Source organism: Centrocercus urophasianus, unplaced genomic scaffold (assembly GCF_019232065.1).
Source record: "Centrocercus urophasianus isolate 14NV4802_14NV808 unplaced genomic scaffold, USGS_Curo_1.0 seq_19, whole genome shotgun sequence".
Lineage (NCBI taxonomy): Eukaryota > Metazoa > Chordata > Aves > Galliformes > Phasianidae > Centrocercus > Centrocercus urophasianus.
In genome coordinates, this window is record NW_024884744.1 from 10051997 (window position 1) to 10068578 (window position 16582).

The 16582-nt window shown below is 43.5% G+C and overlaps 1 protein-coding gene across 2 annotated transcripts in view; it reads left to right on the forward strand.

Annotated features, from left to right (window-relative positions):
- LOC122161414 (interleukin 1 receptor accessory protein) overlaps positions 1 to 3580 on the forward strand; it is a 40098-nt gene extending 36518 nt beyond the window's left edge. Inside the window, exon 11 of one of the 2 annotated variants that reach the window (XM_042820847.1) lies at positions 2483 to 3579. In XM_042820847.1, coding sequence (XP_042676781.1) covers positions 2483 to 3168 — 686 coding nt within the window. In that variant the 3' untranslated portion in view covers positions 3169 to 3579. Of the gene's footprint in view, positions 1 to 2482 lie in introns of both variants that reach the window. The other variant, XM_042820846.1, reaches the window with a different exon arrangement.
- Positions 3581 to 16582: the final 13002 nt, after the last annotated feature.

Consider the following 16582-nt stretch of genomic DNA (forward strand, 5'->3'; position numbering starts at 1 on the left):
TCTGTCTAAATATCAGGATTGTTTGGGGATGCTGTTTTAGAGGGGGGGGGTGGCTGTTTCATGATGTGCCTGCGCAGATCACATGTCACCCAGAAATGAATATGCACACACAGAAAGCCTCTAACCCATAGAGCAATCACAGGACAGAAAAATGTGGAGGAAACACCATCCTTTAGGTTGAGAGGCTGAGCAATGAGCTGGAGTTCTGGAAATGTGTCTGCCTTATGCAGAGAAATCAGACTTAGGCTGCTTTGCCCATCACCTTCAGTTAGCTGGACTAAAAAAGTTTGTCAGTGTTTTTTTTTTTTCCTTCTTTTTCTCATCTGAGCTACTTTCTTAACTTTTTCCTTTGTATGGTAGCAGGTAAGTTCAGAGAGAGCCCAAGACTTCAAGACCACTAGTGAAACAAATGGAACCATAGAATCTTTTGAGTTGGAAGGGACCCTTAAAGATCATCTAGTCCAACTCCCCTGAAATGAACAAGGAAACACTTGTGATGATCTCACATGTCTTTGTCAGCCAAGTCCAAAGGCATCCCATTCTCAGGAATAAAACACATCTTCAGGAATTTGAACATCTTGCCTGTGAGAAAAAAAAGAGTCTCAAAATGTTGCATATTTAAAATGGATAAAAGAAAACCATCACTGTCAGCTCAGTGAAAACACTTTATTTCAGCAGTTTTGGAATCATTCACATTAGTTGAACCTGTTCTTTGTGTGCAGGCGGGTGGAACAGGTGACCTCCCAGGGGCTGCTTCTGCCTACGTTTCTCTGTGATTCTGTGATTCCACTTTCAAAAAGAAAGACCTTTCAAGCCAGCAAAGGAGCTTTTTCTTTCAGAAGATGTTGAAGCTTGGCTGATTTCAAAATAGATCTCAGTTAGTTATAGAAAGGTTTGAATGAGGCCTGGACTCAGTCAATTAGGAGATTGGTGCAGATTTTTTATGCCTTTGAAATAGAGTGGTTAGAGCACTCTGCAGCTTAAAGTGACAATTCTGACAGAGCTAGCTTTATCATCTACTTCTGGTTTCAATGAATCTGGTTTCAATGAAAGTGTTTTCCTGTATATGGGGGGGGATCCCCATAAGACTTTTGTACAAGTTCAATTCAAATTCCATTGTTAAAGAACAAAACAAAGTGCCCTACTTCCTCCAATAGGATATTAAGGCTTAATTGTTCAATCATTTTTCCTATCCTGAGTCCCCAGTCCCTAAATAATCTAGGGACAATGTGGTTTACAGCTAGTCATGTCTTTGAAGAAGCATTTATTTTTATGGTCTTAAAATAAGATGCATTCAGGTGCAACACAGTGCACCTACTGCTGTGAGATAAGGAAATGTTCGAGAAAGCCAAGGATTGCAAGAATAACAGCATGACCATCATGTGGAAGGAGTGGTATTGTTATTTATATGAACCTCAGCTGACAGAAGGGAGCTTGACACTGCTGCCATTCCTCTGCGGGGCAAAGACCTGGCCCCTCTGCAGGCTTGAAGCTGAGCTCTCCTCACTGCCACAACCCTTCACATACCAGGAGGCTTTTCTTGCTGCTTACCAGTGCTCCTGTCCTGCTCAAACACTCTATGTCCTCAGGTACCCCCCACTGTCAGCACCAGCATGCAGGAAGTTAGTGGCCTTATACTTTTTTTTTTTTTTTTTTTTTTTTAAGTTTCATGGTTCTGTTAGTCAGCTGGAATTAATTGCTAAGTGCCACAGCCCTATTAATTCCTATCCTTTCTGCTGCTCACCCGTTAGCCACGACACCTTCAATATGCTTACCGCATCCCAAACCATAGATAGAACTTCAAGGACATCCTTTAGGTTTGCTGTTTTTCAGTGCTCGTGATGAAAGAGATGCTGCCCTTGTCTGGCGCCGTTCCAACCGAGCATCTTGCTGAGCTGTACAAGCTCCAATCAACCCCAAGAAAAGCTTTAAAGGACAGTATTTTCATCCCCCCACATTGCAGAGAAGGGATTTGACGGGGACGTTTAAGGCTGACATTTTCCACTTTCTAAGTTTGGAGGCTTCCATTTTGGGATGAGCAGCATGAGAGGGAGGGAAGAGGGCCTTAGCCTTGGTGGCATGGTGGGGCAATTGGTTCCTCTTGGTGCAAGGGGCTGCCCGAGCTGCAGGCAGGTGACCCCAGTCAAGACCTTTGTTTTACAAAACTGCCGTGGCAGCAGCGATGCCATGCAGTGCTGAATCAGAGTATGGTCCCAGCTTGTCCTGTTGTTCTGGTCACTCATTTACCACTTCAGCTTTCTCAAAAGCCAAATGCAAAGCAAAAATGCTGATGTTGCTCCTGCAGGGCCAGCTGGCAGGAGCGTAGGTCACCAAGTAGAAATTCACTGGGCTTGTGCCAGGCCTTCGGTGGGGAGGGGGAAATTTGTGCAGGTTTGCCATCAAACAGCAGATGGTGTTCTGGCTTTTCTCTCCCTGCACCCCGACCCTTGTGCACCCCAACTCCTCTCCCTTACGCTCTTAGATACCACCGAAGCGGTGTTTGACTTCATCCAGAGGAGCCGCAGGATGATCGTGGTGCTGAGCCCTGATTACCTGACGGAGAAGAGCATCAGCCTGCTGGAGTTCAAGCTGGGCATCATGTGCCAGAACACCATCGCCACCAAGCTCATCGTGGTGGAGTACAGGCCGCTGCAATGCACCCACCCCAGCATCCTCCAGCTGAAGGAGTCCGTCTCCTTCGTCACCTGGAAGGGAGAGAAGTCCAAGCGCTCGGGCTCGCACTTCTGGAAGGCCTTGCGTCTTGCGCTGCCACTGCGCAGCCTGAGTGCTGGCTCTGGCTGGAACGAGAGCTGCTCCTCCCAGTCTGACATCAGCCCCGATCCTGTCCAGAGGAGAAAGAGCCGGTTGAAAGGTCGGCCTGAGACACAGGGAGCCCTCACGCCCCCAGCCTCCACACCGAAGGCCAAGCACCGGGCCTCACGCTTCTTGATCTGCCAGTGCTGTGGGACCTACTGCCATGGCGGCAGCAGACTGAAGCGCAAGCGGCGGGCAGTGGCTGAGCCCAGGTGGGAGACCCACCTCTGCAAGGCTGAAGGGCGAGGGGGGCCAGGCAGGAGCCGCCCCGAGCCCCCGCCTGCACAGGGCCCAGCTCTCGCCCTCTGCCATTACAGCGATCTATCAAACAACAATGACTTCTACGTCCTCTAGCTGAGAGACGGAGCTTGGTGGCACTACAGGTGCTGGGCCCATGGAAGACATTCACTGGAGCCTCTGATGTGACATTTATGCAGTATCAGAGGCAGACCCGGTGTCTTTCTACACTGCCTCACTTGCTGTCAGGCACAAAGGACTGCAGCAACATCCCAGCTGTCTTGCTGCTGCTGGTCTGAGCCAGGGACCTGCAATGGCATGCAGAGCAGCAGTCAGGGCTGCCTATGCTGGCGAGCCCTTCTCCTTAATTACATCGCCAAGTGGAGCTGAGCATGCCTGAGCATCTCCTCAGCATTTCTTGTGGAAGGGCAGGTCCTGCTGGCATGGTGGGATGGATGCAGGGATGCAGGAAGGGAGGCAGAAGCTGGTGCATATGGGGGGAACACCCAGGGAAGGAGAAGGAGAAGGGTTTGGCAAACAACACTTTGCTAATGAGCTCAATGGGAGCCCAGCCATGCAGGAGTGCACTGTGTAGCACGGTGCTTTATCCACTGTGGTTTAAAATAACTTGGTCAAACGTTTTAAATCCCTTCTCTCTGAATAAAAGTGAGTTCTTTAACCTGCTGTTGTTACCTGTGGTCTCAGGAAATGGTAAGTGCTGGAGCCTTGCTCACCAGGCAGCACCTGTGAGGTGATTTGCCCACTCTGACGGAGGACACCCTGGTCCCAGCACACCAAGTCTCTTGCTGGACTTGGTCCCTTCCTGGCTTCTCCAGTGATGAATTTGTTCTGCAGCTGTATGGTTGGTTCTGGTCAGTCTGACTTTTCTCTCTTGGGTTTCCAAGGATGTTCCTATATTTTTCCTGCCTTGGAAATGTGACCAGAACCCCCAGGGTACACAGAGTGTGTGGCTGCCAGAACAGACCCCAATTTGATGTCCTCAGATGCAACACTGATAAAATTGCTTGAGCAATTGAGGAGCCACATTTCACCCATGTTGATACTGCTGAAATCATTATGATTCATACACCATTTTCCTTCTCTCACCAGCACCTCTTTCCCAGCAGTGCCCCATCTTTTTTTAACCCTTTATTTTGGATATCAAGCAAAGCTGATAGCTTTCCCGTTACAAGGCACTGTAATCTTACCAGCCCTGCTGCAGCAGACCAAGAAAATGGAAACCAAAGCATAGGTGCTGAGTAGACTAAGTAAAATAAAGGCAAAAATACCCAACCAGCTCATGAGAGATAGAATATTAGACTCTAAAGAACTGTCCAGGCACAGGTTCCTTGGTAATCTCAGGCTGATGCATTTTAAATGGCTCAGATGTTTTGTCCATATGTAGCCATTCTGAATGATGAAATAGGATGGGAATGAATGAGATATTTGGAAAGTGAGTTGATAAACTGCAAAATGCTTTGTGAGAAGTTATCAAAATAATGTTAATTGGTTAAATGGTTCCAGTTGCCCTGAAATAGTCTGTCAGTGAGTCTGGCGGAGCTGAAAACAGGAGTGACAGAATTCAAATAGCTTGCAATCAGTCAACCTCCAGAGCCAATCTTTGCTATTTGTTGACATATAAACAGCATTTATGTACCATGGCTGCTCCAAAAGTAATGCCACCTACTTTATGATATTGTTGGATGATGTCAGAAGTAGATATTGATGGTATGGAAGTGGAGATTGATCCTTCCCACCAATACTCTATTACATTTTGTTGCAATGTGACAGATGACAACAGAGGAACAGTCTGAAAAAGTGGAATCTGACATGGAAGTGTGTATGAAGCAAAGGTGTGTTACTGAATTCCTCCATGCAGAAAAAATTGCACTTACTGACATTCATTGACAATTGCTGAATGGTGGATGTTGGCACAGTGAGGCAACAGGTAAGGACACTGCTGCTCTTGTTGCTTCAACAGGGCTAGTGCAAATTTACTGCTCTTTCTACTACCCATCAACTGTCCCAAGGTATTGGTTGCTCAGAAACAAATATTGAGAGAACACTGGATTGCAGTGCAGAACTGTAAGCCTTTGCCTCTGAGACCAAGCTCACAGAGCCTGAAGCTGTGCTGGCTGGTTTGTTTCTGCAGGAACAAAGGCATGAAACACTGGAACACACTTCAGTTGTGTTTGTCTCTCTTCCTAAGCATATTGCTTAGAAATGCCCCCAGGCACCTGAACAAAGTCGTGTTTAAGACCAGAATAGACTTCTTTTCTCATGGTTTGACTTCTGCTCCGTGAAAATCAGATACCTCTGTTCATATCTCATCTGACAGTGACTGGTGCAGATGGACTGTAGCCGCTGCTATCCTCTTTGATACACGTGCATTAGTTAATTGTATACAAAAATGCAATTACTTCTGCAGTTACCTGTCCCCACAGTACTATTATCCCTGCCCTCCTACACAGTTATCTCAAGAGATAACTAGATTTGTATCATAATTTCCATTATCTCTAATACATTCAGTTAATACTCATATAACCTGGTATATCCTACCTGTAGTGTGCAGTGGTACACGGATACTAGGTCATAATGTGCAGAGCCTTTTGTGCAGTATTTCAGCTGCTACTGAGATGTTTTTAATCTGTGGAAGGCTGGTGATGAAGACACTGAACAGAGCTGGCTAGGAAGCTCAGGAGCATGATCTCCCTGATCATCAATCTCCATTTTAGTAACTGCAAGGCTGAGTACCCAGGAGGTCTCCTCTTAGTAAATTCTGTGTTTATAATAGGCTGCCCCTCACTTCTTCAGTCCCAACATCAACAACAATTCTGTTCCTGACTGTTAGACCAAATGCTGATCTTGAAGCATCTGATCTAAGAGTATTTATAGCAGAAGTTTTCCCAAATGATGACAAGACTGTGAAGGAACTCACACAAGCCAGAAATAAGGAAAAAATATATAGGAGGCAAGGTTTGACTCTTGAGCACATGGGTGTTGGTGATTCCTACTGCTACTGATCATGCTGCAGAGAGGCTGCAGCTCTAAAAAGACAATAAAAACACCACCCAGGTCCCTCTGTAAAGACACATAAATGTTGCAGAATGGTTTTTAGAAGAATATGACTTTAATTCCTCATAACGTTGGACACAGCAACTGTCAGACATGCAGGATGCAACATTTACACCAGCATGCCTGTAATCACTGTGATGATTTGTACCTTGCTAAAATATATTTGCCACAAGGTCATTTGATTGCCATCAAAGAGTTTTCCAACTCATCAGCAGTTTGTTCAAGTGAATAATCTACCTTATCCTTAAAATGATGCTTGATCTTTGTGTTGCTTGCTTTTGCTTCCAGACAAGGTTCTTGTTGCACTTTCCTTTGCTGCGGCAAAGAGACTTCTCAGGGATTTTTCTATCTTTTGAAGGTATTTGCACACTGTTGACAAATCATCTGGCAACCTATTGCTCATGAGAGGTTTCTTCTCAAGTTTTACAACACGTTTGCTTCCTTTTCTTTGCTATTTAATTTTTCAGCGCCATTTTCAGAATGCAGGGCTCCTCTTTCTTTTCCTTTGCAAGGAGATGAAGTCCCTGATCCACAGTTATTCACTGCCTTCTGCTGCTCCTTCCTTTGTGCCACCACAGCTCAGTAGGAAACCAGACTTCATTGCTCATCCACTCCAACACCTTTTCCAAGGAGGTGTTATGGCTGAGATGTCCCCCCTCGCTCTGCCGGCATGATCTTAGATGAATTTTTTGTTATGCTGCTCTGTGTTTGCTTGGGGCCAGTGCATCAGGCAATCCGGATCACGTTGCATGCTTGGTGAAGCGGGAAATAGTGATGACAGGCAATCTCTGTGCCATCTGCCACAGTTATTAGCAAACGATGTTTTATTTATCTGCAGATGAGCCATGAAGACACTGACTCCCATTGGAAACATGTTCAATGACAGGTTCTCATCTTTTGAGATCTACAGGTTAATGGATGAAGAACCAAAATCCACCATTAAGGCACACAGAGTTATGCTTAACAGAAGACTCCCGTGTCTATGCACCTACAGTTAGCAGCCACGCTGGAAATACCATTGATGTGAAAAGGCCATTTGAGAGGCTGTATTCCCATAAAACCATGTTTGTTGGCTACTAATCAGTTATGCTGACACCATGAAATTCAATATGTGGGCAATTCCATTCTTATCTTTCCAATACTTTGATCCATTCTAGCAATGATCCTGCAGTTGTCCATAGAGATTCACAAAAAATCAGTTTCCTATTCATAGGAATTTTTGCTGTTTTGGTTATTTTTCCTCTTCTGTTATCAAAACAGAGCAGAAATAGCACAAGATGACATCAAAATTATCCATGACTAAAATGTTTTCTTAACCATCTACATGCATAGCAAAAGCAAAATATCTAATTCCCAATTTAACTTCTATTTTCTTTAACATAAACAGATGAAACGTGCTATGCCAAGAGTGTGAAAAATATGTCAGTATTACATCTCTGGATTTTATTTTGTGTTTTGTTAAGCACACTTTGTTGAAACCAGTCCATTTGCAAACGCTTCAACTTCAGTGAAAACAGCATTTTCCTCTGAAAAATTTCTCCCAGTATAAATATGCCATCAGTCTGCTTTTGTCATCACACCAGCCTTTTTCTACTGGCCTAGCATTCTCAGTTTCCAGTGTTTGAGGTTTCCCAGTATTTTAAGATTTATTAAAGAATTAAATCAATGATGCCATAAGCTCGTCAACCAACACTCCAGCAACTGAAAAGGCTCTGACTGTATTCTTACAGCTAGTTGGAATAAATCAACATGTTTGCATATCAGATCATATCAGCTCCTCAAATCTCACTGTGTTTGTGTGTCAGGTCCAAGAACTTGGCTGTGGGTAATGTCTTACTACCTCTTTCCTCTCATGTATTGCCAACACAAATGGAGTTGTCTCGGAAGACTGTAATCCGTGCCTTCTGCTTTGCTCACACTCTTTCAGTGCACAGTTGCCAATGAAAGAAAATCCTGCTCCTTTCATGCTTAAATTTTAATTGCATGCTCCTTTCTGTAGGCAGACGAAAGTCAAATCTATCGTTTTGTTTCACATCTCTGTCTCAAAGGCATCTGCACCACTGGTGGTGATGCACTACAGAACAGCTGTTTGCTCCCATCCAGCATCAGGCTCGCTGACACATGCTCATTTACCTGCATTTAACATCCTTATAGAGATGAACAGCATTCCAAACTCACTCACTACACCATTCAGATTTGCATGCATTGAAAAAACAGGAACACTGGCTAGTTTCATCTGCTCCAAAAGTGCAAGTCAGAATTCTAGCTCATCTGAATAGTAAATGTTCAGTTGGTCTACTCTTGCCCAATATTTGACACAAAGATGGGCCTGAATGAAGAAAATAGAGGGCATCTGGGCTAAGCCACAAACACCCACACCTTGCATCTTTGTTTTGTTTTGTTCCTAGAATTGAGCCAGACCTCTTCCACACTCCTCCTCTTACCCTTGCCAGGCTCCCACGCACAGACATCCTTGGGAAGATGCCCAGAGCTCACTCCATACTTCAGTGCAGCTCGGTTTCTTGCAATTCTTACAAGAATTTTAGCCTCAGAGGAACCCACAAGCACCACTTTTTTAAGTAGATCAAAATCCTTCCTGTCCCTGGAGACAGGGGAATGGGACTCTGAGCATGTGATGGAGCTGTAGGTGTCCCTGTTCATTGCAGGCAGTAGGACCAGATGGCCCTTAAGGGTCCCTTCCAACTCAAAACATTTTGTGATTCTATGAAAACTATTTATCTCCCCATGCTTGCTGCTAAATTACCTGCCCCTCTTTCTTGCTTGTTTGCATCTCAGGCTTCCCGTTAGCCATTGTAATGCATATAACCAGCATTCAAATCCTGTCGGTTGCTCTGCAGAGCAGAGCAGGCTGGATGTTAGAGGGAGGCAGACTCAGCAGGTGGCTGGGGTTCATTGCCTGGACGTGTTCCAGCCCGTCTTCTTCCTTTTTTCCCTTTTCTCCCTCTTCTCTCAAATACAGCAGCTTGTACCCTGCCTTTACACCTCTTTCTTGTAGAAGTGTCTGGGCAATTCACAGTCTCTATCGTATTCCTCCTTTCCGTCCTCCTCCACAGGTAAGAATATATGTGCTGCACAGATAACAGGAGACACTTTCTACCATAAAGATTCTCTGCTCTAATTTTGAGCAATTCCAGCTGTACAGAGCCTGACAGCCCAGGCTGCTGGAGGTACACCAAGCCTCCCCAGACCGGCCCAGCACACAACAACAACAAAGAGCTCAGCACAGCAGATGTTTTTGAACGGTACCTTCACCAGCAGTCTGCATGCAGACACCTGTTTGCCAGTTACCAGCACCATGCTGGAGCATCCAGATCTGAACAGCCTGCGGTGTCACCTCCTGTCACCGGTTGTTTCAGCTTGGTGGACAGCTTGTATTTAGTAGGTGATGTTATCAGAGAAGATGGAAGAAGTAAAGATGTGACAGAGAAAATAGATCATATTGTTCCATTAAAATAAATATTCATCTTGGCATTTTCAGCTGTACTCTTATTTACGGCAGAGTGACTTTAGTGACTTTCATTCCTTTTTCATTTTTTTCCCCCCAGAAACAGCACTTGGCAGGCAAATAGCATCTCTCCATTACAGTACTACAAAGTGAAATGCTGGCCACTCATTTCACAGACCAAAGCTAAGTCTTATTATCCCCGGTTTCGCCAGTGCTTTTATTGAAACACTAAAATAAGAGTAACTTGCCCAAAAGCACTCTCTAGGACTATTGTTGAGAATTCACAGCTGCCTGGCTTGAACCTTAACAGCATTCCGCATTAGCTGCAGTCACCTTTATAACTCAACTGGAATACCTACTACATTGTTTGATTTTCATTCCCTCTCAGGCTGGCATTTGGTCTTTCTTTTTAAATACCATGTGCTGTAACCTCCCTCCCCTTGCAACCAGGGACAGTTAGAAGCTCTTGCTGCCTCTTGCCCAGCTGTAAGAGCAGAGCAGGTAGGACTAATAATGGACAGCAGCTACATCAGTATTATCCTTTTATTTTTTTCTCCTAAAATAAAGGAAAAAAAAAAAAAGAAAAAAAAGAAAAAAAGAAAGGAAAGACTACAAAGCTCTGTTCTGAGATACTTAGAACCAGCTGTTTTCTATCATCAAATAACACTGATGATGGGGAATATCCTTACAAGCTCCACTTTCATTGCTTCAAGCAACTCATTTAAGCATTCTCCCATTAACAAATTAGTCAGTGCTGCTGGTTATGTCATCTGTGCCTGAGGAATATGGTAAAGTAAACAACCTTCATGCCACACCTGAGAAGCAGGGTTGGATTGGAGTTGCTGTGTATTTGCTTTGAAAGCAGAGGTGGATGTGATGGTCACTGGGGATAACTTGTCCTATGGATTGTATGGTACAGTACTGATTACTACTCCCCTTAAGAAAATAACACGGCAGTCTAGATATATGAGTGTTTTTCAGAAAATGTATTATAGGTAATTGCTCTTGGTTAGACAGAGACATCGTTGCAGAGCAGAGACAAATTTTGAATCTTTTAGGCTAAGGTTTTTCAGGTGCAGTACAGCTTCTGTATCTTCTTTACAAAAATAGAAGACAATTTTGCTGGTGCTTTTCCCTACTGTTTTCAAAATGGCCTCCTTTGATTTTTGAGGTTCCTAGTGCTTGCACAGGTGACTAGACAAGACTACTCTCTTCTCTGTATCTTCACACACTCTTAGCACCAAATGGATTCTTTAATTGATGAGCTCAATGCTGCTCCGTGTTCATCTCCCACTCCAGGAGACGGTTAACCCTTCTTATCAATATCTGCCCTACAGTAGCTATTGGAATATGCAGCCTAATCTGGACAATCTTAGTCATGAAAAAAACAAAACGCATTTTCCATTGTGGGACTTTGTTTTATTTTTTCCATAATTGTTTGTTGAATTTTTTTTTCTTCAACTATCTGTCTACAACTCCTTATCTGGATTTTGGTCAGGGATGCACACAGGGTCTTGCAAAATTGCATTCAAGTCCTTCACTGCACAGAAACTGGATAATCAGCAATGATAAACACATGTGAAATCCATAAGCACTTTGCACTTTTCCCCACTGTGCCATCAGGTGTAGCTAGTACAGGCTCATTAACACACTGGGAGTATCACACCCTTCTGAAGTGCCTGGAAGGTGGGAGATGTGAGAGGATTATTTTGTCCTGTTCTGCTTTTTGAGAGATGCCTACCCCAAGACCTTGGCACTCTGATCAGGCAGTTCTTTTGAAATGCCTTGCTTGCTTGGGACACTTCTGCATAGAGGCGTCATCTCTTATTGCGCTAATGTGCATAGCAGGAGCACTGCAGTATTTACTCTGTGCTCAGGATGGGAGCTCTTCCAGCCTCCCCCACTTACTTCACACACTTTTCAAGCTGCCCAGTGTATCTCAAGAGAGAGGAAAGTGGTTGCTAAAAATAATGATGTAGAAGTTATTTATGGCCTGGCCCGCATCGACCCTGCGGCAGCCATTACACAATGAGGTACAAAGAAGCCCTTATCTGGAGGAGTACAGCCTGTCATACAGCCCACAAGTTACCAAGGGGCAACCCTGGCTTTTCAATCAATTCTTAGGAATGTGAGGCCTGGACATCCCACTTAGATGCCAAATCTTGTTGAAGCAGGATCTGCCAAGCTGCTTTCTTACACCTTCTAATTTGGATGAAGCTCTGGTAGAAGCCATCAGAAGGAGCTGCACTACTCAGCAGTGTGGTCCCTCTCTTCCAAAAAACTGAGGGCAGCCAAAGCAGGTCTTTCAAGCTAGAATTTAGTTCAAGATAATTATTTTTTTTCTCTCCTTTCTTCCAGGGTTTGCAGAAACCCACGGAAGGGAAGGGAGACTTAAACCTTGGCTGATGTTGAGTTTCGGGCATAAGAATTGGATTTAGTTCACAAATGCATATTTGCTCTGGGTAGCTTTTTCAAATCCTGGTGAAGCCAGAGGAAATTCAGAAAACCTTTGTTTTTATCTATAACTAGGTCTGAGGAATTGAAATGACTCAAAACACTGTGCAAGAAATACCCAGCCTTTTCTTCTGAACTTTCTCCAATGTCAGATAGCTTTTGGTTACGCTCATTTCTTCACTAGCCTTATGGTTGCTGATCTGCAAAGGTCTGTACTAAAATTTCCGCTTTTTCTTGTTACCATGAGGATGTGAGAAACAAGCTTGTGAAGGTAAGAAAGTAGAAGATTCTTTTGATATAGCAGGTGATGTGGTGAGTGGCAGCCCTGTCCACAGCAGGGGGTTGGAGCTCAATGATCTTTAGGGGTCCATTTCAATTGGAGCCATTCTATGTATAGTGGCACAGATGGGATGCACATAGAAGTTACAGGAATAGTAGCACTTCCTTGCCTGCTCACTCAGTAACGCAGTGCCCATGAATCAGAGGTGGTTGGAGCATAGCTTCTTAGTCTGCTTATGGGATGGCAGAGGAAAGAGCAGTGGAAGCCTCACCACAGCCAATCTGGGACTCCACACAGTCTTCCCTTCCCCACTAGATCACTTATCACCTCAAGGAAAACATTCGTTCTCATCAAATCCCTGGCAGAGATCCTCATCATGTTATTCTTTCGGTACTAATGATGGGATGCTCAGTAATCACTTGCATGTCCTGGCTCCTGGAAAGACTGATCCCCAGAGCCCCTTTTTCCTTCTCTTCTGAGGATCATTGCACTTGTCCTTCTTTTCTCTTTTGGGACCTATACTGTAATCCTTGCCTTCTCAAATGCAATCACTAATGATTCAGAGATTTAGTTCAGCTAATTCTTTATGCACTCTAGGGAGAATTTCAACAGCCTTTACCAGCTTGAACACATGGCTTTTCTTTAAGCCTGAATATTTCTTTAACTCGTTCTTCCACCAAGCTGCTTCAGAGAAATCTGTTCCCTTGCAATAATTAGCCATGCTAATTGCCTGGTTATAATTGACTTGTTTATTAAAAATAGGACAAAGTAATTCTGAGTATTTCATCTTTGATGTGCTTTCCTCCACTGGCTCCTTTTCCTCTCTGAGAAGTGTAAGGTCCTTTTATCACAGCCCATTCCTCTCCTGCTTGCGCCTGTGCCTCCCTTATTGAAGATGCCAGGTCACAGTGCTCCCCCCTCAGAGCTGCCCAGCAATAATCAGAGCTTTGCCATTGGAAATGCATCTCTACGCAACACAGATGTAAAGCCATCCTATGTCAGGATGCATCTGGGAACAAGGAGGAGAACTGCTTCTGGTTAACCCTTCCTATTGCTTGCTAGCATTCCTGAGTTGCTCTCTTATTGGATGATTCTCAGCTTCTTCAGCATGCATTTGGAAAAGAGCACCAGGTTTACATTCCTGATGCTTTTCTACCTCTCGTAAGTGTCAAGAAGAGCAAAGGAACACCAACTATGAAAGTCAACTGACTAATTTCTTGTTTTCCAAGTTTAAGTAAGTTGCTGACTGCTAAGGTGAGTAGTAAACTAACATGTGTGTGATTATTGTAGATCTGCTGCTTTTGTTTTCCTTCCTGTGATGCACTTGGTTATTACCCGGTCTTGAGTTGGGTTATAGAACAGTCAGTCCTGTAATTCTGAAGAGTTAAAAAACAAACAAACAAAAAAACAAACAGGAAGAAAGTTGTAAAAGCTGTCTTAATTATTTTCAGGCTGATCTGCTTTTGGAAGGACTGTTGGTACAGTCCCCAGGGTGGTAAAGCTAAGCATGGATTGGCACCCGCATGCACCGTAACCAACAGTGAATGCAGGCAAAAAAAAAAAAAGCAGATATAAAAGCAGCCCATATAGGCATATCCTTTCGGTTGTATCTACCCATTTTTAAAATTAACTTTAGGAAGAGAAGGGCCATTACCAAAGCTGGGCCATCACCAAAGCTGAGCCATCACCGAACTCACCTTGCTTAATGCCATCTAGTGGCAGCTGGGAGATGGGAGCTCTCAGAAGAGCACAACTTTTGGAGAACATCTCATCTTTTGGGAAAGTGGCAAAGCAACCAACAGTTGTTCTCAGTGCTGCAAAGATAAAATCAGATGAAGTTGCTCTCAATAGTATTCTGGCATGAATATACCACCAGATCCATAGCAGAGCCCAACACAGATGTCAGGACTGGCATGGCTGTCATCTAGAAAAGCCCCAGTAAGAAACAACGAGTAAATGTGAATTATTTAGTAGGAGAGAACTAAAATTAACAAGAAGAAAAAACAAACAAACAAAAAACACCTTCAAAACAAACAAAAAAGAACAACTTCTTAAAAAAAAAACCAAAACAAAACAAAAAAATCAAATGTGTACCTCTGGGTCTCCAGCACGGACATGGAGCCAGTGCCAAAGGTATTTTGCCACAGTCATCATGCAAGTATACTGCAGTTTCTTTCAAATCCTCCTACAGCAGGCCTAAATGCTTTAACAACAGGAGCCAAAATTTTTCTCTCCTACCAACAGTATCGCAGCTGTCAGTGGTGATTTGCAGCAAATCCCAATTAAGACCGGGTGCAATTGTAGGTAATAACAAGATAAAGCATACTTTTTTTGTTTATGCAGCTGAAATTTACAACTGGGCATTTCACCTCATAAAGCCTTTCCTCTCTTATTCACTGGTTAGTCCAGGCAGACTTTGATTTCTACTGAGTCCAATGAGTGGTTTGAGACAATGTCTTCCGGCTTGCCTGAAATGCTCTTTTTGATAGATATTTGCATAAATACTCAGGACTTTTTCTGGGCTCAGATTTTCCATCAAAACTCATTTATAGTCTCAGATGTTGGTTGGTTGGTTTTTGGCTTAGTGACACTAGAATACAGTGTCGTTTATTTTTAATGTTCTTGCTTGAGTATTTGAGAAAATACTAATATTTACAATTGGTCTAAGCAGATACAGTTTGAGCTTCTGTAGAATTCTTTATTTATATACAAAAACATGAAAATGGATGTTTTCCATCACATGATTGCTTTGCATTCTGATTATAAGAATTGACTGTATGAGAATTGCCAAAGAGAAATTTTATTTTATTTTTTCCCAATTTCTGTGGTGCTAAGAAATACAGTTCCATTTGCTTTCTTGGATTATCTGTAGTAAAAGCTTTTCTAATTTAGCAAAGATGGACTAACATTTAAAAAAATTAAAATATTTAGTATTTCCCTTTATAGGAATAAATACTGTCTCTGTACAGTATTTTCAGACAACTTGCTTTCCATATAGCTCAGCTATGCCAGCTATCTAGATATGGTCTATAATCCCTATCTTCCCTGCTACTGCTTGAACAAAGATCAGTTATTACTTTCCCAACTAAAAGCTCTTTTAACATTCACTTACACAGAGCATAGATCATAAAGTCTATGGCCCCATAGATCACAAATTATGAGCTCATGTGCTGATGAATTGTCAATTGTTTCCAAGGGGTTTGTAAGCAACACAGTTCTGGAAAGGAATGTAGAGCCACTATTTTTTCTTCCATTATTCATCCATTCCTTTTTCCCAGCAAATAGCCTCTTTTCAGTTCCAGTGCATGTGCAGACTAGAAATAACATCAGCCCTGGAGGATTTTCCTTTAACACTCACTGAGACATTCATTCCCCAATTTAGGGTGTCTGTTCTCAACTTTTCAGAATCGCTTCTCTTGCTCCACGCTTCATGCAGTGCCCAGACTGCTCTGGAAGAGTGATATTCTCAATGAAGCCAAACAAAGTCAGAACAACTCCTTCACTTGTCCACTGCCCTGCAGACATAGCAGGGACCTGATTTAATAAATCAGAATAGATGGTGCAGAAACCCTGTTTTCTGCTTTATAGTCGCTAGAGGGCAAAGCAGGTCTCTGCAAGGTAACCCGGCAGCCCAAAAGGAGATGCCTGGTTCAGCATCTGCAGTTTTGGCAGACCATCAGTAGCCAGGAAGTTACTGGGGTTACCCAGGTTTAACTCAGACATGGTCAAGTTTGCCCAGAGACAGCGATTCTCATGTGTTTCTGGGTTTGGGGCACAGCATTGATCTTGTTTTGCTTTTATGCTCTATGAGACCAAAGGGCAGATCTGGAATCACTCCCTTAAGTCAATGTGAAGCTAACCAGGAAAGCAGAGGAGGACAATGGGAGAGTGAAACCTGGATATTGTAACTCCAGAACAACAGGATATTTTCTCAGCATGGCTATGTCTTCAGTTTATGAAGAAAATTTATCTAAGCCAGGATAATGAACAGTGTCAAAGAAACCTTGCTTCAGTAGGAAGGGACCTTTAAAGCTCATCTGGTCCAGCTCCATGCAGTGAACAGGGACATCTACAGCTCTATTAGATGCTCAGAGCCCTGTCCAGCCTCACCTTGAATTTCTCCAAGGACGGGGCATACACCACCTCTCTAGGCAACTTGGAGCTTTTTTTTTTCTCTTCCACAGGAAGGGTTTTTCAGTCCACAGGGCTTTGCTCCAAATAGGAGTCAGATTGTAAATTGCACCTCATGTGAGTTG